At 37.5% G+C, this 24,120-nt stretch overlaps 1 protein-coding gene across 1 annotated transcript in view; it reads right to left on the reverse strand.

Annotated features, from left to right (window-relative positions):
* SEMA3D (semaphorin 3D) overlaps positions 1–24,120 on the reverse strand; it is a 230,541-nt gene that overhangs the window by 14,522 nt on the left and 191,899 nt on the right. Inside the window, exons 13-17 of the mRNA XM_027539842.1 lie at positions 17,031–17,253; positions 15,059–15,147; positions 13,234–13,275; positions 10,210–10,367; positions 6,599–6,663 (exon numbers count right to left, since the gene is read on the reverse strand). Of these exons, the coding sequence (XP_027395643.1) occupies positions 6,599–6,663; positions 10,210–10,367; positions 13,234–13,275; positions 15,059–15,147; positions 17,031–17,253 (577 nt within the window). The remainder of the gene's footprint in view (positions 1–6,598; positions 6,664–10,209; positions 10,368–13,233; positions 13,276–15,058; positions 15,148–17,030; positions 17,254–24,120) is intronic.

Genomic DNA, 24,120 nt, shown 5'->3' on the forward strand with positions numbered 1-24,120 from the left:
TCTATTTGTAAATTTAAACATATATGTGTGTGTTCAAAAGCATCAATTCTTCAGAACTCAGCTGTCTTTATAGTCCAACTCTCACATCCATACATGACTACTGGAAAAACCATAGCTTTGACTAGACGGACCTTTGTTAGCAAAGTAAAGTCTCTGCTTTTTTTAATATGCTGTCTAGGTTGGTCATAACTTTTCTTTCAAGGAGCAAGCGTCTTTTAATTTCATGGCTGCAGTCACCATCTGCAGTGATTTTGGAGCCCCCCAAAATAAAGTCTCTCATTGTTTCCCCATCTATTTGCCATGAAGGGATGGAACCAGATGGCATGATCTTAGTTTTCTGAATGTTGAGTTCTAACCCAACTTTTTCACTCTCCTCTTTCACTTTCATCAAGAGGCTCTTTAGTTCTTCTTCGCTTTCTGCCATAAGGGTGGTGTTATCTGCATATCTGAGGTTATTGATATTTCTTCCAGCAATCTTAATTCCAGCTTGTGCTTCATCCAGCCCAGTGTTTCTCATGATGTACTCTCATATAAGTTAAATAAGCAGGGTGACAGTATACAGCCTTGATGTACTCCTTTTCCTATTTGGAACCAGCCTGTTGTTCCAAGTTCAGTTCTTTTTTTTTTTTTTTTTCTCTAATTTTATTTTATTTTTAAACTTTACATAATTGTATTAGTTTTGCCAAATATCAAAATGAATCCGCCACAGGTATACATGTGTTCCCCATCCCGAACCCTCCTCCCTCCTCCCTCCCCATACCATCCCTCTGGGCCGTCCCAGTGCACCAGCCCCAAGCATCCAGCATCATGCATCGAACCTGGACTGGCAACTCGTTTCCTACATGATATTTTACATGTTTCATTGCCATTCTCCCAAATCTTCCCACCCTCTCCCTCTCTCACAGAGTCCATAAGACTGTTCTATACATCAGTGTCTCTTTTGCTGTCTCGTACACCGGGTTATTGTTACCATCTTTCTAAATTCCATATATATGCATTAGTATACTGTATTTATGTTTTTCCTTCTGGCTTACTTCACTCTGTATAATAGGCTCCAGTTTCATCCACCTCATTAGAACTGATTCAAATGTATTCTTTTTAATGGCTGAGTAATACTCCATTGTGTATATGTACCACAGCTTTCTTATCCATTCATCTGCTGATGGACATCTAGGTTGCTTCCATGTCTTGGCTATTATAAACAGTGCTGCGATGAACATTGGGGTACACGTGTCTCTTTCCCTTCTGGTTTCCTCAGTGTGTATGTTCAGTTCTAACTGTTGCTCCTGACCTGCATACAGATTTCCCAGGAGGCAGGTCAGGTGGTCTGGTATTCCCATCTCTTTCAGAATTTTCCAGTTTGTTGTGGTCCACACTGTCAAAGGCTTTGGCATAGTCAGTAAAGCAGAAGTAGATGTTTTTCTGGAACTCTATTGCTTTTTTGATGATCCAACAGATGTTGGCAATTTGATCTCTGGTTCCTCTGCCTTTTCTAAATCCAGCTTGGACATCTGGAAGTTCACAGTTCACAAACTGTTGAAGGTTGGCTTGGAGAATTTTGAGCATTACTTTACTAGTATGTGAGATGAGTGCAATTGTGTGGTAGTTTGAGCATTCTTTGGTATTACCTTTCTTTGGGATTGGAATGAAAACTGATCTTTTCCAGTCCTATGGCCACTACTGAGTTTTCCACATTTGCTGGCATATTAAGTGCAGCACTTTCACAAGTGTTTTATTACTATCCATTTTTAAAGGTGCAAAATTTGCATGCAATAATGTTTTTAAAGAGTAGAATATGTATCTTTCATGTAAGTGTAAAACAATTTTAAAGAATATTTTAATCTTTCAGATTGCAAGCAAAAAAATTTTTTTAATAGAGAAATATCTGGAATGTTTCTTCATAATACACTTAGGACATGTCACTGATGTCAGTGCAGCAAGATTATATACAATTAACATTGTTTTAACACTAACATTAATAATCGTGCAGTATCACAGTATATAACAATTGATGAACAAAAGAAGGAAGAAAGAAAACATCTATTTGCCAGTTATTCAAAACTTGATTACCAGGTCAATGCAATGCATATTTATGGTGGGTTATAAGTAACTCATTTCCTCTCTTCTTTACCAAAAACAATTGTTCAAATGTGACCCTTTCTCTTCCTTGAGATTGAAAACCCTTAGTTTGAAAATACCCTCTTAATTTCTACTTTAATTTTCACAATTGATTCTCTATCACTGACTTCTCCTATTCCAATCAATCACCAAACTACCAAAATAAATTACTTTTATTTTTAAAAACAACTTTTCTTAGTAATATGAAATAGTTCCTTATCGCTTACAGGGTAAACACAAACTCCGTAGAATAACATAGGGATGGTCATGAACTTAACCAAACCTATATGAGTCCTTTCTGATTTTAATACTTGTTACTTAATCTACTTAGGAAAGTGTGATTGTTTCTTTAAGGAACAGCTCAAGGGCTATCCCTCTGAGTATCCCTTCCTTCACCTAAGTATGATGCAGACTTTTTTTTTTTTTGCCTACCACACTGGCATTACTTTCAATGAAGGGAATATGTTAGTGATTATGGCAGGCAAATTCACCACCTTTATATTCCAGTGACAGAGACAAAGTAATCAAGTGAATGAATAGATAATATAGTATCTGGCTGTGTTATGCAGTACAAGTAAAAATAGCAGATTAGGGAATAATTAGGGATAGAAGGGAAGAAAGGTATTTCAGGTAGGTTGGTCAGAAAGGGTGTCTCTGAGAAATTAACACTGATACTAACATTTCAATCATGGAATAAAACGATGTGAGGATAGAGCCATGTGGACACCTGAAGTGAAGAGTTCTTCAGGTACAGAGGAAACAAATGCAGACAGGGCTGAGATAGGAACCAGACTAGTGCTTTTGAGAAATTAATTTCAAAAGATCATGGGCTTGCCAGGTGGTTCTAATGGTAAAGAACCCGCCTGCCAATGAAGAAAACATAAGGGACGCAGGTTCGATCCATGGGTCAGGAAAATCTCCTGGAGAAAGGCATGGAAACCCACTCCAGTATTCTTGCTTGGAGAATCCCATGGACAGAGGAGCCTGGTGGGCTACAGTCCAACCCAAAGCGTCTGACATGACTGAAGCAACTTAGCACACACGCACACATAGTCTAAATGTTTACAGCAGCAATATTTACAACAGTTAAGACATGGAAGCAACCTAAATGTCCATCAACAGATGAATGGATAAAGAAGATTTTCATAATGTTCATATACACACATGTATATATAATGGAATAGTACACAGCCATAAACAGAAATGCAATAATGACATGTGCATTTCTGCATGGATGATCCTAGAGATTATCATACTAAGTAGGTCAGAAAGAAGAAGACATATACCATATGTCACTTATATGTGGAACTTAAAATATGACACAAATGAACTTATTAATGAAACAGATTCACCCACACAGAAAAAAGACTAAGGGTTGCCAAGGGGGAAGGGGATAAGGAAGTGATGGATTGATGTTGTGGGAATAGTGGATACAACTATTATATATTAGAATGGATTAAAAAAAAAAAAAGGTCCTACTCTATAGAAGATGACCGCTTCTCAGCAGGAAAGCTATGACAAACCTAGACAGTGTGTTGAAAAGCAGAGATGTTACACTGCTGACAAATGTCTGTATAGTCAAGGCTATGGTCTTCCCCGTGGTCACATATGGTTGTGAGAGCTGGACCATAAAGAAGGCAGAGCACCAGAGAGAGTTGATGTCTTCCAACTGTGGTGCTGGAGAAGATTCCTGAGTCTCTTGGACTGCAAGGAGATGAAACCAATCAATCTTAAGGGAAATCAACCCTGAATTGGAGGGACTGATGCTGAAGTTCCAGTATTTTGGTCACTTGATGTGAACAGCCGACTCACTGGAAAAGTCCCTGATGCTGGGAAAGATTGAGGCCAGAAGGAGAAGAGGGCATGAGAGGATGAGATAGCTCAATGGCATCACCAATGCAATGGACATGAACTTGGGCAAACTCCAGGAGATGGTGAGGGACTGGGAGCCCTGGTGTGCCACAGTCTATGGGGTTGCAAAGATCCAGACATGACTGGGTGACTGAACAACAACAATTACTGTATTTCACAGGGAACTATACTCAATATCCTGTTAAACCATAATGGAAAAGATATGAAGAAGAATAAATATATATGGCTTCCCTGATGGCTCAGGTAGTCAAGAATCAGCCTGCCAATGCAGGAGACACAGGTTCGATCCCTGGCTTGGGAAGATTCCCTGGAGAAGGAAATGGCAACCCACTCCAGTGTTCTTGCCTGGAAAATCCCATTGACAGAGAAACTTGGCAGTCTACAGTCCATGGAGTCATAGAGAGTCTGACACAACTTAGCAACTGAACAACAACAAAATAACTAAATCACTTTGCTGTACACCAGAAACTAACACAACACTGTAAATCAACTATACTTCAATTAAAAAAAAAAAGCCTCTGATAGTATTGAAATGGATGGTGTTAAGGAGTGAATAGACAGAGATGGAATGTTTAGGTAGTAGAATGAAAAGGAAAGTTAAGAACACTCAGAAGGAGAAGCCTATATGGTAAAAGAAAAACCCGAAGTTTTCCATGTGGTGCCATGAAGCATACCTGTGCTGGGAGACCATCTCTGTAAATGCAAGGACCTGATTTGTAGTGCTTGCTGATTTTTCTGGTATAAGAACTCCCACCATGGCTGATTCAAGGTACCAATGGTTTAAAACCAGCTCAAAAATCCCCTACATAATAAACAATCAGCTCTCATGGGGCCATAAAAACTGGCTCCAGCATATCACTGCACCACTGCATGGAAGCCAAGTGAAGAAAGTGTTTCAGGGACAAGGGAGCTAGAGAGTAATAGTGCGTGCTAAAAAGTGTGCATTGGATTTGGCAAGGGAGGAAATCACTTGGTGATCTTGACAAAAACTGGACTGAGTTAGAGTGGTGATGGTGCTTAGAAAAGGCAATGTACAATGGAGCATAACAAGAAGGGGATGTGATGAAGTGGAGACAGAGATTGTGAGTGCCTTAGGCAGCAACAGTCTTTTATAAGTCCTCATAACATGGCATATATTTTACTTGTTTTTATGTTTGTTGCTCGCTTCCTCCCCTAACACACACTTAAATTTAAAATCCCTGAATGTGCAGGTTGTTTTCTTTTTTGTTCATTTGTTGCCATTTAGTCGCTAAGTTGTTTTCAATTCTTTTGTGACCTGTGGACTGTAGCCCTGCCAGGCTCCTCTATCCATGGGGTTTTCCAGGCAAGAACACTGGAGTGGGTTGCCATTTCCTTCTCTCGGGAATCTTCCTGACCCAGGGATGGAACGTGCATCTCCTGCATTGGCAGGAGGATTCTTTACTCCTGAGCATATCCACCGTACCTAAAACAGTCCCTGCTAATCTCATATGCACGTGTGAAAACCTGTATGCACAGCACACAGTAATGATTGCTAAATAAAACACAGGCTGTTACAGTGAGTCACCTGCACGCTGGAACAAGAAAACAAACGTCCTATTCTGGACTAGAGCTTGTTTTTCAGAAGAATGATACTTTAAATTATAAACAATTGTTTTGTTTTTAAATTAAGAACACTCTGCCAGACCACCAGTTACAGACTATGAAATGTGGGTTGTTTATTCAGCGGTGGGTGGTTACTCACATTGTGATGACGGGAAGGCAGTTCCGCTCTTCCTCCAGTTGCATGTGTGTTTGTGTGTGTGCATGCACTTGTGTGCATATATTTTCTATCTGAAGGCAGAGCTTGAGAGTGGAAAGTAATTAAAGCTCTGGAATATACACGTTTACAGATTGTATTCTCTGTTACCAGAGTCACTCAACAGACTTTCTCTCAATTTTCTACTCCTCCCTTCTCACACTCAGACTTTCAAGATCCTCCCTTCTTTGACATTTTCTCTGAATAATACAGCCTCTGGTGATTGCTCATTTTTTTTTTCCCCCTAAACTCCCACATCACGATTTGTACCTTATGACGTCTCCCCAAAGAACTGTAAGTTATCTAAGGAGTCTCTTAGTCTCAAAGTATGACCGGGTCAATTATATGCACGTGGAACTCACTTAATAAATATTTACTGATTGAATGGTACATGAATTAATAAGTGAATACAAATAATGCACAGGCTACCTAAAGTTTCTTTCCAATTAAGTCCAGCCCTTTTATCAAACTTTTCTTGGAGGGTCTCTTCTGGGACGGTCTAAATGTCCGTATGTTTTGGACTATATTCTGCTTTATCTCTAATGGTAGTTTCAAACTTTACAAGGATGGACAAGGCAGTAAAAAAGGAGGGAAAAGGTATAGGAATTTTAAAAGCCATATGAAACAAATAACAATATAACAAAGAAGTATATTCGCTTAGGCATGTGAACAGGGGGCTGATTTATTTCTATTGCTTTTCCAGAGCACAAGAGTTACACAAAATGGGATCTTCCTACATAAAAGATGTTTTAAGTCATATAATAAAAAAGACACACAAAGATCAGGCTTACAGTTTTCAATGGGAGTAAAGAATAGTAGACCTATACTTACTGTCTTCTATGTCCCAGCACTGGGTGATTGGGTCCCCATACTTCACATCTTGGCGTCTAGCTCGCCTATGGAAAAGGGATTAAACTGTTTAGAACTTCAAGCATGATATCTGGAATATAAAAAGTCTACATCTAATACTAATAACAGTAGCAGAAGCAGAACTGTACTTGTTTCACTGCTTAACTTAAATGCAGGTCAGTATTCCAATCACTGCAACATTAATCCAAGTAATACTAGTTAGGTAGAGTCCTAACAGAATGGATCTTGTTTTAGCAATAAGATGATCTGCATTTTATTTAGCCACCACAATTTTTCTTTGATTTTGACAAATTATTCAGTATAACAGGTTGAATATAAATGTGCTCCAGTTTTTATTTACACTCAATGGCGGGGGGTAACTATTTGTATCTTCTTTTTTTCAGTGTAATAAGATATAAAAGAGCTTTAGTCAGTGGGTAAGAAAGTACACATAAGTATAAAATGCTTTATCATACGAAGATTCATTATTTATGTGATTAAACAACAAGATAGATATTATTTGAAACAGAAGTACAAGTTTGAAATGGCATGAATGGCTAGATGTTATTTCTATCTACTGACACAGTTCACAATGTTTCTCTCATAGTGGTGCTAATAATAGTAACAATAAAATAATTGCCTTGTACATTATTGTCACATGTTTTCCTGAAGAGAAAATGATAACTATTGTATATAAAAAAATCTGCTACATCTAAATTAAATAAATCTTACACTCAGTGTGCAGTTTCATTTGCTTTGGCTATTTTATGTTGCCACATCAGAGATCACAGATGTCACAATGAACATTCTGTGATACTAGGGTGTTCCTTAAGGGAAACATTGACTGGATGACAGTCTTGTGGAAGATTCATCTATCATACACATTTTTTGGCTCGCACAAACATTATGTTAGGTAAGGGAGAACATCACAGTGGCATGTCTGCAAGCTCAGAGATGCAGTCCTGGGAAATACAAAAAGAAAAAAATATGATGGTATAAGGTACATAAGGTACATAAGGTCAAGAATGTTTTTAAATCTTGGATTCATAAGGAACAGGATCAATTCATCAAACTGAAGGCTCATTACCAACTAATGAGCATTCTTGTTTTTTAGGTTCTAGAAAAGAAAAGCATTGCCCAAAGATTACCTAGGATGAGTATATTCTTCGTCAAAAACTAACAAAAATGTTGTGACTTTTTACTTTAAACTTAGATTCAATTCAGAGATTTCAGAGAATATAAAAAAGTCTTGGCATTGTGTCTGTTTTTGTACTATACATTCAATCTGAGATACTAGAATTTACAATTTAACAGATCAGTTAACTTTCAAAAAATAGAAGTAAATATATAGTAGTAGGACTATTGTATGCTCACCTGCTATCTTGTTAAGACCTAAAGATTAAAAAAATATATATATATACAGTTTGCTGACATTTTACCTAGAACAAAATATACTTTGGGTGATACTTTAATAAATAGTGTTACTGTAAACCATATTTTAAAATAATGATATTTTAATATATCAGCCACCATAACTCATATTAATGAGCACTCAGGTTGTTTCCAATAATTTTGCTATTGAAAACAGTGCTGAAATGAGCAAACATATAATTTGCGGTACTTTTTTGCCTGTGTGTGTGTAAATAAATTCCTAGCCAGGATACTGTTGGCCTACAATGACATTACTTTTAAGAGTACATAAAGCAATAAGTTACAAACAGTGGGACATAGTTTGATATTTAAGCATATCTGGGTGGCAGAAATTGGCCAAGTTGGAGTAAAAGCAAAATTCCACATAACCACTGGGATGTACTGTAAGCTGTATATAATCTACAGTATTACAAAAACATACATTAAGTACAAGCTGGAATCAAGATTACTGGAAGAAATATCAATAACCTCAGATATGCAGATGACACCACCCTTATGGCAGAAAGTGAAGAGGAACTAAAAAGCCTCTTGATGAAAGTGAAAGTGGAGAGTTAAAAAGTTGGCTTAAAGCTCAACATTCAGAAGACGAAGATCATGGCATCTGGTCCCATCATTTCATGGCAAAGAGATGGGGAAGCAGTGGAAACAGTGTCAGACTATTTTTGGGGGCTCCAAAATCACTGCAGATGGTGACTGCAGCCATGAAATTAAAAGACGCTTACTCCTTGGAAGGAAAGTTATGACCAACCTAGATAGCATATTGAAAAGCAGAGACATTACTTTGCCAACAAAGGTCCGTCTAGTCAGGGCTGTGGTTTTTCCAGTGGTCATGTACAGATGTGAGAGTTGGACTGTGAAGAAAGCTGAGCGCCGAAAAATTGATGCTTTTGAAATGTGGTGTTGGAGAAGACTCTTGAGAGTCCCTTGGACTGCAAGGAGATCCAGCCAGTCCATTCTAAATAAGATCAGCCCTGGGATTTCTTTGGAAGGAATGATGCTAAAGCTGAAACTCCGGTACTTTGGCCACCTTATGCGAAGAGTTGACTCATTGGAAAAGACTCTGATGCTGGGAGGGATTGGGGGCAGGAGGAGAAGGGGACGACAGAGGATGAGATGGCTGGATGGCATCACCGATTTGATGGACATGAGTTTGAGTAAACTCAGGGAGTTGGTGATGGACAGGGAGGCCTGGTGTGCTGCAATTCATGGGGTCTCAAAGAGTCGGACACGACTGAGTGACTGAACTGAACTGAACTATGAGTATATATGTATTTATAAATATGGGAAGAAAGGAAGAATGTACAAAGGCTAGAATAGTAAAGAAAGCAAACTTTTTGTGCTTTCTGACAAAGATGAAGGCAAAGGATATAAACAATTATCAGAATTTTTTAAAGCTCTGAAATCAAGAGTTATCAGTTAAATCCATTAAACCTGTAACGGGCTTCATTGATCAAGCTTGCTTTAATTGTTGCTACAAAAAGGTGCATATCTCCAAGCCTCGGGTAACCTGAACAAATAAACTTTTTGTCCAAGCTGTTGGAGTTGGGTGTGTCCTGTTTGAGCTCTAGCCAGTTAGGGCATTGCCTTTCCCTCTGGGCATGTGAGAGTGTCCAGTGACCTTTTGACATCAGAGGCCAAAACTCTACCCTCCGAGCATGCATCCCAGGAAGAAGCCTGTAGCTTAGTTCCATCTGCACAGGCCATTGCTTATCTCACCTTTTCTATCTCCAGTTACCTTTCCTAGGCTCCCCAGGTCTCACGTTTATCTCATACACATCCTGAGTCTCTCACCTTTGGGGAGGTGGATTTGAGACTTGTTTCCTGTCTCCTCGCTTGACTGCCTCATGAATAAACCCCGTTCTCTGCTGCAAACGTTGGTATCTCCACGACTGGCTTGCTGTGTGTCAGACAAACAAACCTGCTGTGGTAAAACCTCCACATTTCTAGATTTCAGAACATTCTATTTTATCCTCCTTAAATTTAGCTTTATGAAAAACTATAAAACACTTACATTATAATATCCCTACCATAGACCATGTTTCCTGTATGTTTTGTCTTTAAACTAACTACAAGAGAAATTGGCCAACTTTTACTCACAACTTCATGTGAGCTGTTCGTCATGTAAAGTGGAAGGCTTCCTCTTAACGTGAGGTGATGCTCACCTTTTTGAAGTGGGCACATATTGAGAGCATGCATGTCCATCCCAGGCACAGTAGGGGTCTCGGGCAAGACAACAGTCTGCGCACGCTTTCCCATAAGTGTTGCATCTGTGCAAGGAAAGCTGAACCAATCCGTCTCGGGAACCAACATACAATTGTTGCTGCAAATCAGGCAAAACAAATGCATTAGAAGCATCTTTCAGCCTACTCTTAAGAACTTCCCTTTCTTGAATATCATATCACAGATCTAAATCTGTCTCCTCGGGTGCCACAGGAAGAGTAAGATAAGTCAGTCTTCAGTCTGGCTGGATGGTGGTTTGAAGGTGTTGATCCTGAATTGGACAGCATTCTATAGAGCTAGAGTAACCTTGGCAGTAATTTCAGAAGGTAAAAAACCAGCTGCTAGACTGAGGAATTAAGATGTCAAATTCTTTCTCAATAGTTGAAAATACACTTTGGTAGATTATATCAAGCACAGATGCTATAGGCAACACTGTCGGTCTTCTCCTGCCATAAGAAATGACCAAAAGGAGGTTTCTAGAACTTTTTCTGTGGTTTTAACTAACCATTTCATTTGCTAATGAAGTATGGATCCCTGAAGGAAAATGAGTTATAAATGAGAGAGAAAGTATTTGGTATCACTGTGAAGAAAGTATTAAGGAGGCTTATGGGATGCTGTATCACACGTAAAAGCCTGCAGGATACTGACAACTCAGCAAATGAAATTACATTTTGAAAATAAGTCCTAAAAATAAGGCACCACATCCTCACATCCTTACATGAATCTATTTGAGGACATGTGGTGGTGGCAGAGGGGAGGGATCATCCAAGTGAACAAGCCATTGTCTGTGTCTTCAAATGACATGTGGTCAAGTCTAGCAGACATACCAAACTTTAAATGGAGGGGAAAAAAAATCTAGAAATAGATACTGGCACAAATAACAGATGTGTACTCCACCTATAGCAATCTGTCTTATATCCCTACCAGCCACTAATCTGCCAGTTAAGACTTCCAAGAGGCTAAATGCATATATTGTTTAGTATTTATTTTACTATATAATTCTCTATAATGTCCTTGAAACTCTTCCTTTTCTCCTGTTCTCCCTCTTTATTTCTGTCTAAGATTTCTGTTTTGTTTGATGACTCCTTTCTCTGCAGTGAATGTTGGGTTTCCTTCTTTTCAGTTCTCTTCTTCCTGTACAAAGACTCAGTGGTATCTTGAAAACAACATAAATATGCACATACTGATTCCCCAAATCTACGCTTCCTACCGTATCTTTCTTTTTCTTTTAGCTGTGTGGTATGTGGAATTCTTAGTTCCCCAACCAGGGATGGAACCTGTGCCCCTTGAAGTGGAAGCATGGAGTCTTAGCCACTGGACCACCAGGGAAGTCACTTCCTACCCTACCTGACCAAGAAACAGCATCCCAGTCACCCAAGGCACAAATCTGGGAGTTGTCTCTGAATCTTCCTTCACTCTCATTCCATCTGCCACCTTATCTCTCCATTCTCTCATACAGAACTCTCTAATCTACTTCCTCCTCCCTCTCCACTGCCTTTGTCTCAAGTCCTTATCATCTCTTTCCAGGATCACTTGTAAGTGTCCTACTATTACCCCAGGACTCAATCCATCTTCCACACTGCCACACCAGACTGCTCTCTCTAAGAGGAAAATCTTACCATGACACCCTCCTGCTTAAAATCTTTCAAGGTTTTCACTGTCTTGGATAAACATGTCAAACTTCTCAGGAGGGCATCCATGCAAAGATGTGTCTACTCTTCTGCTGTTTTACTTCCCCAGGTTCCTTTCTAGTCTCCTTGCTCCATAAGCATAGGTATGCTCTTTGCTCCAACTGTACACAAACTTAGCAGGATAAGTTACAATCTTTCACTCTTTACACCTTTTCAAGTGTTCCCCACTCCTACTTGGCTTCTCCATCCCATCCTTCTTTCTGTCTGATTAACTGCAAGAGCTTTCATAGCTCAAGTTGCCTTTCTCTTAGCTTCCTCCCCCTGCTCCCCTGACCCTCTTTTCCATCAGTTCCTCTCTTTTCCGTCTCCTAGTACATGGTTCCATTTTTGCACTACTGTGTTTGCATGGGCCTTTGCCTTTCAGTTCCACAAGAGTTTCTAGAGATGAAGACTTATGCCATTCATCCATTTCTGTACCCTCCAAGGACAGTAGCAGGCCTTCAGGAACTAAATGTTGAATGAATGAACAAATTAACAGAAAGGACTGAAGAAGAAATCTACTTGGATATTTTCCTAATAATCCTTGTATCATACTAAGTGTACTTACTCTACGGATTAAGACAATTTTAGCAACAACTTAATGTTGAACATATTACCTATCATGTGTTTTACTTATATATCTAGAGTATGTATCGAAATGGTAATGCAAGTCTGAACCTCTTGAATCAACTGGGGTTTGGGGTATCATATCCAAGAACTGAGACATCATATTAAATATTATTATTGTTATTATTAGCTACCATCTACTTTACAGTTAGAAAGTTCCAGCTCTCTGTCTAGAATTTTGCATATACCATCCAATTTATTAGGAGGTAGATATTATTCTTCTAACTTTACTGTTGAGGAAATTGACTCCTGGAGTAAGATATTAAGTAGAAGGTTGGAGGTTAACTATTGGGCTGTTTTCCACTGCAGTCTAACTCCTACACTCCCTGATTAAAAACCATTTTTAATGTTTAGTGCTAGTATTCTATTGTTACATGAATTACTTTACAGCCTTGACAGAATGGCATTCTCATGAGACTAGGGAAGTGAGCTCAATTTTCAAGAGCCAAAGAAAGGGAGAATGTATTATTCAATTAATGAAATTGGGTTCCATGTCTCCTAAGGCAAGGCTGAAACAATGCCCAATAATCAGTTACAAAAGAAACAATCTAAAGCTTTTTATAGATTTATAATTTAACTTCCTGCCTCAGTGGATTTTCCCTAAAACAAACTTTGATTCAAACAGTCTTCCTTTTTGTGGCTAATTTTTACACAAAAATTAGAAAGTACCTGCTTCAGAGACAACTCCATGTTCAAGATGATTGATGAATGCTGAAAATAGAAATTAACTGTTAGTAATCACGAACAGTCTTTTATAGTAGCCAATATTTTATCTTGTACCAAAGATAATTGGAGTAAACTTCAAGGCTCTTTTATGTAGAGGAGAAAAAGATCTTAATGTTTGCTATTTCCTTTCCATGTGCAGTGATTCAACCTTAATAAAAATTATCAAAATAGTTTCTTATTAAAGAAAAATTACCTAAATATATGTGAAGGCATTCTGCATTGCAAATTGTTCCCAGTTACCCATAAGGTTTCTCCCTCTTCTGACTTTGCTTATCTTAACTGCTTCCACATAATTCAAACTAGTGTTGACAAGAACATCTCCATAATTATTTATTGCCTCTTTCTGCTCTCACTTAGATCAGTAGTTCAAAACTTGTTCAAGTAGCAGAATTCTAAAGAGTTATAGTGCTCCTTGTGAATGAGCATATGCTTTATAGAACCCTATACAACATGATGTGTATAATTTCATGGGGAGAAAGTTTTATTTGTAGGAAATACATTTCTATGCAAGCAACATAAAATTTAAAATATGAACAGAAAAGTTCTCAAACTAAGAATGATGGGATGTTTAAAATTCTTTTCATCTATCATCAATCTTTCCCTATATATTAATTTCTCAAAATAGATATAAAAAATTTAAGGAAGTATATGAAAGAAAGGAAAAGAAAAATGTTAAATGAGGAAGTTCTATCAAATAATTTTTTAAAATGAATTAAGCAGACAGGTTCATTGTTTAATCTGAAGAGTGGAATCCTTCCAAACAATTCCTCTTGACCACTAACAACCACTGAACAGACTCAGTCTAACATGCCTACATGTGTTGTGGGGGCTTTATTTGGCCTCTGGGTTCACACTTATATTTGACATTGACTTCTCCCTTGGGAACTACCCAAGGCTTTGTTTTCAGTAGATGGCAGACAGCAGGTCTTGTTCTTGTTAACTCCTGGACCACTAGTATCATCACGGTGTAAACAGGAACCAGTGGAACCCGGCATGTTAATTAACTTGAGCCCCTCTCAGTGGAGGGTCTATTCTCTTTTATGACAATAGATGTTCACATGGAAACAGTATAGTTTAATAAGTTGTCTCAACAAAAATGTTACAAAAGACGCAACATATTTTTCAAAAGCTCTTCTAAGAAATGCAACTTTATTTCTAATTTCATTTTTAGAAAATAACTTTGAACTGAATCTCACTGAACATCTACAAAGAATGCCACAATTCAGATTTACTGTTAAAAGTCTAAGGATATTCCCCAAATCTGGAGAACTATTATTTTAGGTCTACTAATGTTTTGGGCGATTGAGAGGAACTTAGCATACATAAAGATTTACTATCATGCAATTAAAAAAAAAAAAAATCCTTATACAAATGCAGGGAAACATGATTTATATACTTTTCAGTTTTCTCAAATTCAACTGAGGAAAAACTGAAAAGTAAAATTTATAAAGCAGAAAAGCATCTGGATAGTAAAAGAGATCCCAGGCTTTCATCTACTGTACTGATTTGTCTGAGCATAAGCTTGGAAAACTCAGTCATGAGGGGTAGTCCCAGGAGTCCCAATCTCAGTTATATTCTACAGGGGAAAGTGAGTCCTACTTTGGTTGCTTTTTAAACTTTTTTCCTTCGCTTAAGGAAACAAAAAATAAAGGAGTTAACTGCAAAGACTTCTCCAGAAAAAGTGATGATATATTGAGACAAACACGTCCCATATAAGAACTGCTTAGGTTCACTGTCTCTTCTCCCGGAACTCTGGCCTAAGTCTTACCTTGAATATCTGTAACTCCTCCAGTACTACCTCTTCTATATTCCACTTCTCCTTTGAAATGCTGACAACTTTTAGGACTGTTCCAATGTCTGAAAAAATACATTACCCATGATTCTTATGTTTCTACTTCAATGTTTAAACATTTATTAGCAACCTTCACATTGCTCCCCTCATTTTTTTTTCTTAATGCCTTTCAAGAAATCAGGTTAAATAAAGCATGCAAGAAATGAAGCTTAATTTATTAATATATGATTCTCCTCTTCTGAAATATTATAGCTTTCAGCTCATAGAACATATGTTTATAAATAAAATATTAAAAGACACATACTTGGAGTGTATTCCTAGCACAGGAATATCTATGTCTCCTTTAAAACTTAGTTGAAATGACAACAAAAGAGAAACATCATATGAGGTATCTATATGAGAAAAGTGGCCACAACTAATCAAATGTATTTAACTGACAGAAACATTAATGGGCTAGAAAGTAAAGTTTTTATCGAAAATTATTTTAGAATTTTAAATTATCACAAGATTAATAATACATTGCAGTTCCACAAGGTGGCATGTAATTACAGAAAGATGATCAAAAGAACATTTTAGAAAAAGAAAAAAAATTTCCATTTGGAGATTAATGTCTAGACTGACCTGTATAAAAATAAATTAAAAATAGTTGCTTATAAACTTCTGAGCACTGTGGTCGGAGTATGTAAACATGTATGGTAATAATCCTGTTTGTACAAAGCAGCGTGAATTGTTTTTAAATGATTCTAGAATCTTTGAAAAATATTAAATATACATTTTCCAAATACCATATTTGGAAATAAGTCTACCTCAGTATCCTTATAATTTTCTCAATAAAAGTTAGGTAGTACCACCTAGTGGCTAAATGGCTTTTCTGACTCAGAAATGTTGAAGAGCTAGGAATGAGCTTCGGGTGGGCCATGCAATTAAGAGGCAAACTCATTAGAATTAATGACAAACTAATTATTTCATGTTTTGATGCTTCAGTAGTAATCTCTGTAGTCTGGAAAACGCCACTTTTTTTCCCTGGGCCTTGGTACCACCATCTGCAGCATAATCAGGTTTGACAATAGGAGTTCTTGAATGCTTCCTAACTTTTGTAAAACCAATACACTTTTAGAAGTAAAATTATCCTAAAATTGTTTTAGGATAGTCCTAAAAACCTTTTTTAGTAAAAGTGTCAATTTCTTCAAAACTCATCAAAATTCTATTTTTTTTAAGCAATGCTTGATTCATCAAATTATACATTATCCAGATGCAGTGCTTTTGTTTTAAAAATACATGCTATTTTTATTGCCATTAGAATTCACAGTACATTATTAGATATTACTTTTTTGAAATGCACCAAATAATATTTCTTTTCCTAGAAAAAGTAATCATTTTAATAAGCTGGCAGTCAAAAAGTAAATAAAATGGGTTCTAATAATGAATAATTAATCCAGAAAATTCAAGGGCAGGAAAAATAATTACCAAGAAGTTCTTACTTTAAGTTATTTACAAATTAATGATTAACTTTTTTGAAAAGCCATCTTATATCAGCTAAGTCAGGTATTCTCAAAACTGGGTGAAGGGATCCTTTGGGATAGAATTGTCAAATATCTCTGTAGAAAGAAAGAAATGTGAAGTTTGAAGATAGAGAAACTTTTCTTTGCCTACTTGTTTTAGTCCATAGTCATTCAGCAAATATGTATTGAGCACCTCATCTATAGCAGGCACACTGCATTTGTATTACAGAAATATGTTTTGAAATCTCACACAACTCAAATGGAAGCTGGAAGATAGGTATGATGGTCAATTAAAAGCACTTGTTATGCAAGTTAAAAAAAAAAACAGTGATGAGGTATGAACTAATAATTACTCATTTTGATTTTGATCAGTAGACTTTTCTGAATTTTCTGTTTGTCTAATGAAAAATTCATGTGAAAGAAAGCATAACCTGGCCCTAGCATACCTGTTCCAAGAAACATCACATCATACTGGCCATCTTCTGCGACGACGTGATCCACCACGATCTGTGTCAGTCTGTAATCCACATTGATTCGTTTGAACGTTGGTCGTCCCAAAACTGGATATACTGATTTATACATCACAGGGTGCCGCTTTATGAAACTGATGACATCATCTGGAAAATCTCGGGTGGATTTGATCAGTGGGTCATAGGTTTTGCTTGGACACTGAAAAGAAATGAGGCGGGGAGTAAAGACATTATTCATGCACCTGAGAAAATTTCATTTACTTTCAAAGTTTTTAAAGTTTATTACTGGTAATATTAAAGGAATGGTCAATAGGATCAACATGAACTCACATCAAGATATAAATACATACAGTTCGCCGTGAGTGTATTTAAATCAAGTTTTTGCTTTCAAAAATATTCTAAAATATTACAAAGAAATATTATTCAGCCACACAAAAAATGAAATCTTACCATTTGCAACAACATAGATGGACCTCGAGGGTATTATGCTAAATGAAATAAGTCAAAGAAAGAAAGATAAATACTGTATGATCTCACTTATATATGTGTAATCTAAACAATGGGACAAACAGAAGAGCTCGTAGATACAGAGAACAGATTGGTGGCTGCCAGAAGTTGGGGGTGAGGGATGGGCAAAATGGGTGAAAGGAGTCAAAAGGTATAAACCTCTAGCTATAAAATAAGTCCTGGTGATGTATGGTGGCTATTAGTTACAGACACTGTATTACATATTTGAAAGTTGCTAAGAAAATAAATTTTAAAAGTTCTGATCAAGAGAAAAAAAAAATAACTATGGATGGCAACTGATGCTATCTACACCTATTGTGATCATCTTTCAGTTCAATTCAGTCACTCAGTGGTGTCTGACTTTTTGCGACCCCATGAACTGCAGCACGCCAGGCCTCCCTGGCCATAACCAACTGCCGGAGTCTACCCAAACCCATGTCCATTGAGTCAGCGATGCCATCCAACCATCTCACCCTCTGTCGTCCCCTTCTCCTCCCGCCCTCAATCTTTCCCAGCATCAGGGTCTTTTCAAATGAGTCAGCTCTTTGCCTCAGGTGGCCAAAGTATTGGAGTTTCAGCTTAAACATCAGTCCTTCCAATGAACACCCAGGACTGATCTCTTTTAGGATGGACTGGTTGGATCTCCTTGCAGTCCAAGGTACTCTCAAGAGTCTTCTCCAACACCACAGTTCAAAAGCATCGATTATTCTGTGCTCAGCTTTCTTTGTAGTCCAACTCTCACATCCATACATGACTACTGGAAGAACCATAGCCTTGACTAGACAGACCTCTGTTGACAAAGTAATGTCTCTGCTTTTTAATATGCAGTCTAGGTTGGTCATAACTTTCCTTCCAAGGAGTAAGCGTCTTTTAATTTCATGGCTGCAATCACCATCTGCAGTCATTTTGGAGCCCTCCCAAAATAATCAAACACTGTTTCCCATCTATTAGCCATGAGGTGATGGGCCCAGATGCCATGATCTTAGTTTTCTGAATGTTGAGGTTTAAGCCAACTTTTTCACTCTCCTCTTTCACTTTCATCCAGAAGCTCTTTAGTTCTTCTTCACTTTCTGCCATAAGGGTGGTGTTATCTGCATATCTGAGGTTATTAATATTTCTCCTGGCAATCTTGATTCTAGCTTGTGCTTCTTCCAGCCCAGCGTTTCTCATGATGTACTCTGCATTTAAGTTAAATATGCAGGGTGACAATATACAGCCTTGACGTACTCCTTTTCCTATTTGGAACCAGTCTGTTGTTCCATGTCCAGTTCTAACTGTTGCTTCCTGACCTGCATACAAATTTCTCAAGAGGCAGGTCAGGTGGTCTGGTATTCCCACCTCTTTCAGAATTTTCCACAGTTTATTGTGATCCACACAGTCAAAGGCTTTGGCATAGTCAATAAATCAGAAATAGATGTTTTTCTTGAACTCTCTTCCTTTTCCCATGATCCAGCAGATGTTGGTAATTTGATCTCTGTTTCCTCTGCCTTTTCTAAAACCACTTGAACATCTGGAAGTTCATGATTCACGTATTGCTGAAGCCTGGCTTGGAGAATTTTGAGCATTACTTTACTAGTGTGTGAGATGAGTGCAATTGTGCAGTAGTCTGAGCATTCTTTGGCATTGCCTTTCTTTGGGATTGGAATGAAAACTGACCTTTTCCAGTCCTGTGGCCACTGTTGAGTTTTCTCAACTTGCTGACATATTGAGTGCAGCACATTCACAGCATCATCTTTCAGGATTTGAAATAGCTCAACTGGAATTCCATCACCTCCATTAGCTCCACTAGTTTGTCGAGATGCTTCCCAAGGCCCACTTGACTTCACATTCGAGGGTATCTGGCTCTAGGTGAGTGTGAGTGATCACACCATCGTGATTATCTGGGTCGTGAAGATCTTTTTTGTACAGTTCTGTGTATTCTTGTCACCTCTTCTTATTATCTTCTGCTTCTGTTAGGTCCATACCATTTCTTTCAGTGTATACAAATATCAAATTATGTTATACACATGAAACTAATATACTATATGTCAATTATACCTCAATGAAACATTAATAGTGCACACATTTTAAATCTTTTATCCATGTCCATTTGGGCTCCAGTTTTTGAAATAGTCTTTTTTAGTTGTGTTAGCATAGGTGAAAATTGGTAATTCCCATCCATATCTTTTCTTCCAAGAAGTATAACTTCAGAAAACTGACTATAAAACCCCCGTGATAGATATTTCTATTGCCTTTTACACTGTTCTCTTCTTGAATTCAGATCTCAAAAGACAACTGTCTTAACTTGTTGGCAGATGGAATGGCTAATGGTCATCAAAGAGATCCTTACAAAACAAAGTATCCTGCTTATTAAAGTTCAAAAGAAACATCTAAATTGTATCCATTTATCTGTATTTTCTAAAGTTTCCAAAATGAGCTCTATTTTTTACAAAGGTACATGAAATTTGAGTTGAAAGAAAGTTATTTACAAACACCATTATTTTCAACTTCCTTTAATTAATGTTTAATTTCAGTTTTAAATTAAAACCATGATTGTTAAAAAATAAAATGGAACTAATCAACATGTCATAAAATTACTTGTAAAACAGCTTTAATAGTTTGACATTATAATCATTTAGCTTTTCATAACTGGTGTGAAAATTTACTGTGAACAATTCAGCAGTTCAACAGCTCTTCCCCTAAACGATCTGTGGAGAAACCCTCAGGGAATTTTCACTTGTCTACCATCTCTTCAAGTGTACCTTTTGGCATCCACTAATTCAATAGTTAGTATACACTGCCCCCTGGTGGTAAAAGTAAAAATTTTACACTGCTACAAATTAAATGAATTCGATGTGCCTCTATCCAAAATTATGAAAAGGGAATTGCTTCATATTTGACTTTTTTCATCAAATATCTCCCCTCCCACAAACTAAATATACTTTATTTTATTATAGTTTAGGAATTTATCTCAGAATAATGCTGTTGTTACACTTGAATTCTTAATTGGCTAATACATTTCTTTTGGGAATGAAAAAATTTAGCTATATGAGGAAAGCATCGAAAAGAAAATGAGCAGTATTAGGAAAGTTTATAAGAGAGTCTTGCTTTCTCCATATTTTAGCTCTTCAACAAGTTGGAATCATAATCTGCACTGAACTGAGTTGTTTATATCCAGTACTTCCCTGGTGGCTCAGAGGTTAAAGCGTCTGCCTCCAATGCGGAAGACCAGAGTTCGATCCCTCGGTTGGGAAGATCCCCTGGAGAAGGAAATGGTAACCCACTCCAGTATTCTTGCCTGGAGAATCCCATGGATAGAGGAGCCTGGTAGGCTACAGTCCATGGGGTCGCAAAGAGTCGGACACGACTGAGCGACTTCACTATCACTACACTAATTAAAATCTTGTCAAGGCTGAATTTGTACTTCTCAGTGAAAGCATTCACCAGGGTCATTCTATGGAACTAAACATACTAGAGTTAGTCACAATAAATGACCCTGACCTTAAATTTACAGCAATAAAATTGTAATAGCTCACCAAATTATAAGAAATATCAAAGAAGTTGTAATTTAAAAAAAATCTGTTAGTGATTTTCCATAAATAACTTAAGAATATATTTATCTGTCATAAAAATCTTGCATGTGAAAAGAAACTGATCTTCTCTTGATCAGTTTTATTGTCTTGTCCCGGATCCGCACTAAAGAGGTTAGAAATGTCCTAGCATGTTAGCCATTTGGTACTTACTGAGCATATTCTTAGCTGGTTGGTGGTCTGAACCTATATCTGTATCTTTAGTCACTGTTTCTAGAACTTTGCTCTTAGCCAAGTGAAATCTGTCAACTAGATAATGGAAGAAATCCTGTATTAAGCAGATTAAGCTGTAACTTAAAGTGGATATGGAGCTCAAATGATACAAAGCTCTTGCCCAATTACAGGCTGCATGTTTCAGTCAAAGGCCATTCATAGTGGGCTTATAGCTTAAAACTCCTATGGTGCTATCTGGCGGGTCTATCATTAAAATCAAAGCAAATGCAAGATTTCTGCCTGCATTACATCTTTGAAACAGCTCTCTAACTTAAGAAAATCAGCTCTTTTGACTGTGTAGCTACAATCACAGAGTAGCCAATATTTCAAAAGATATGTTGTACCATTCAAGCCAGATTTTACATCAAATATTCAAATTATAAGAAATTTTAATGTGAGAAAGTATAGGCAAATGAAGCTATGACCATTTATCAAAAAACAAGTATAAATTTTCCTCCTTGCTCACCTTCTGACAAAAAGGTTTAACTATATTAAAATCTAAGAAAATATAAAAAGAAAGGAAATCTGGTTTCTATTGCCTATTATAAAATGATCTTTGAAAATGTATTTTTTTCATATGGCAGCTTTTCCTCATGGCATGCAGCCAGTGTTTGGATAAGATCTTTATCCTCTAGGTTGCTGTGTGTGATCTCTCTGGTCTGCGTCTCCACTCTGCTTTCACAAATGAAAGTGATTTGGTAGAGATACTCCCTGAGGTTTAAGACAGTACAGTTTGAACCAAATATTGTTATTTTAGTATGTTAAAAACCAGGGGAATTTCCCCCTTTGATATCATATACCTGCATCACACAGAGATCTAAAAATAACTTGAGATGCCAAGCATCTTATGCAGGTAAATAGAAACTAGGGAAGAATTCCATAAAGGAGAAAGATAATGTGTGGGGAAATGCTCCATCTAAATAACCATCTTCAATTATTTTCCTTCCACAAGATTTTCCATTTGTAACCATACATCCCAGGTATTCACAATCTAGCCAAGTTTTCTCTGTACGTATGTACTTTAAGTTCTACCTGTTGACTCAGTCCATCCGAATATACTGTAGAGGGCAATTTATTTCTGCCCCCAGCTTTCTAACATTTGCCTGACCTCCATCACTTTAGCTCCTGTGATTGTAAGAAATAAATCAAGGAACTTATCTGTGCCTCCACCTACTGTTTAGAAAAACTCTAAGTTTAAAATTTGAAGGGTAAAAAATACACAGAGAGCTAGTCTCAAAACTCTCAAATGTCTGTATCTTGCTGGAAACAATACCAGCACAAGCACAGAGGAGAAAAGGACCTGGTAGGCAGCTCTGAGATGAAAGGGTAAACCCAGCATCAGTGAACCCTGGTTCCACGCCTATCTATCTTCTCTGGCAGGCTGCCACCTGGACTAGGTGTGATCATGTTATGCTTGGCACATCTGCATGTTTGTAGAGGGCCTTCAATCGTGCAGTGGGAAGCAATGGATAAGAGGAGAAAAATGGGTTTTATCCAATGAGAGAACTTGGCCCCCTGGTAGGCCCCAGACAGCTGTTACAGGTTTTCTCCCCCTGCTGCTTAGAGCTTTCCTCTGCAGGTTGCAATTTCCTTTTAAACAAACCAGAGGGATGACCCCGTGCAAGGGAAGACATGGCATGGGGAACAACTGAACCCGGCTTTCATTTTTTGCAAAATGGGAAAAATAAGCTAAATGTGTAAAGCAGTCTGATTTTTATTTATGAAGTAAAACATGCAAATTTAATAGGTGCCATCCTAGCCCCTTTATTCCTCTGAGAGTTAGTTTATAACATATTTGAGCAAGAAAGATGCTATATTCAATTTAAGAGTTAGAAGAGCCAGAGGTAGAGACAGGTAAATCTCTTGTTTTTGAAGGTTGTCTTTTAGAGAGATTTCTATACCAGAAAAATGAAAACTTGATTGAACACAGTCAATAGTTTGGGATTTGGAGAATCTTATTTTAAAAGCTAATGCTGTCCCTTTGGAAAAGAAGGCTGAAAGCCAGTTGAAAAGATTGACTTGTTAGAATCTGACCCTGTCAGAGAAACATGTCCTATATACAGTTAAAGGAAAAAGAGAGAGATGTTTTGTCATATGCTAGCCTCAGTGTATCAGATTAAGGAACCAGGAGTCAGGAGGCCCAGGTTCTAGTCCTCCTTCTGCTTTTCCCTTCCAGAATCAAAAACCTAGAAGGATTAGAATTAAAGATATTCTTGGTAATTTAGAAGTGGTAATAAAGTAACAGTTTGTTATCCAGTAAGTGGAAAACCATACTGTGAACAAATATTGGGGAAAAAAATGAAACTGTGAATTTAACATGATAGAGAGGCATCTATGAGGTAGTGACACACAAAATTAATTTCCCCAAAGATTTCCAAATACTTAGGAAAACTTAAAACAAAGGAAATGGAAACCAAGTTTTAGACATTTATCAGATGCATAAATGAAAAGATAGGGCAACACTGTGAGGGGATTCTTCCATTACTTTCTTCATCTCATTTGGTAAGATTCAAAGTCTATGGTTTTCCTGGTAGTTCAAGTAGTAAAAAATCGGCCTGCAATGGAGGAGAGTCGGGAAACACAGAAGATTCAAGTTCAATCCCTGGATGGGGAAGATCCCCAGGAGAAGGAAATGGCAACCCACTGCTGTATTCTTGCCTGGGAAATCCAATGGATAGAGGAGCCTGGCAGGCTACAGTCCAAAGGGTCACAAAGAGTCAGACATGGACATGATTGAGCAGCTAAGCACACATGCACTCAAAGTCTAATACAGAAAG

This window comes from Bos indicus x Bos taurus, chromosome 4, assembly GCF_003369695.1.
Source record: "Bos indicus x Bos taurus breed Angus x Brahman F1 hybrid chromosome 4, Bos_hybrid_MaternalHap_v2.0, whole genome shotgun sequence".
Classification (NCBI taxonomy): Eukaryota; Metazoa; Chordata; class Mammalia; order Artiodactyla; family Bovidae; genus Bos; species Bos indicus x Bos taurus.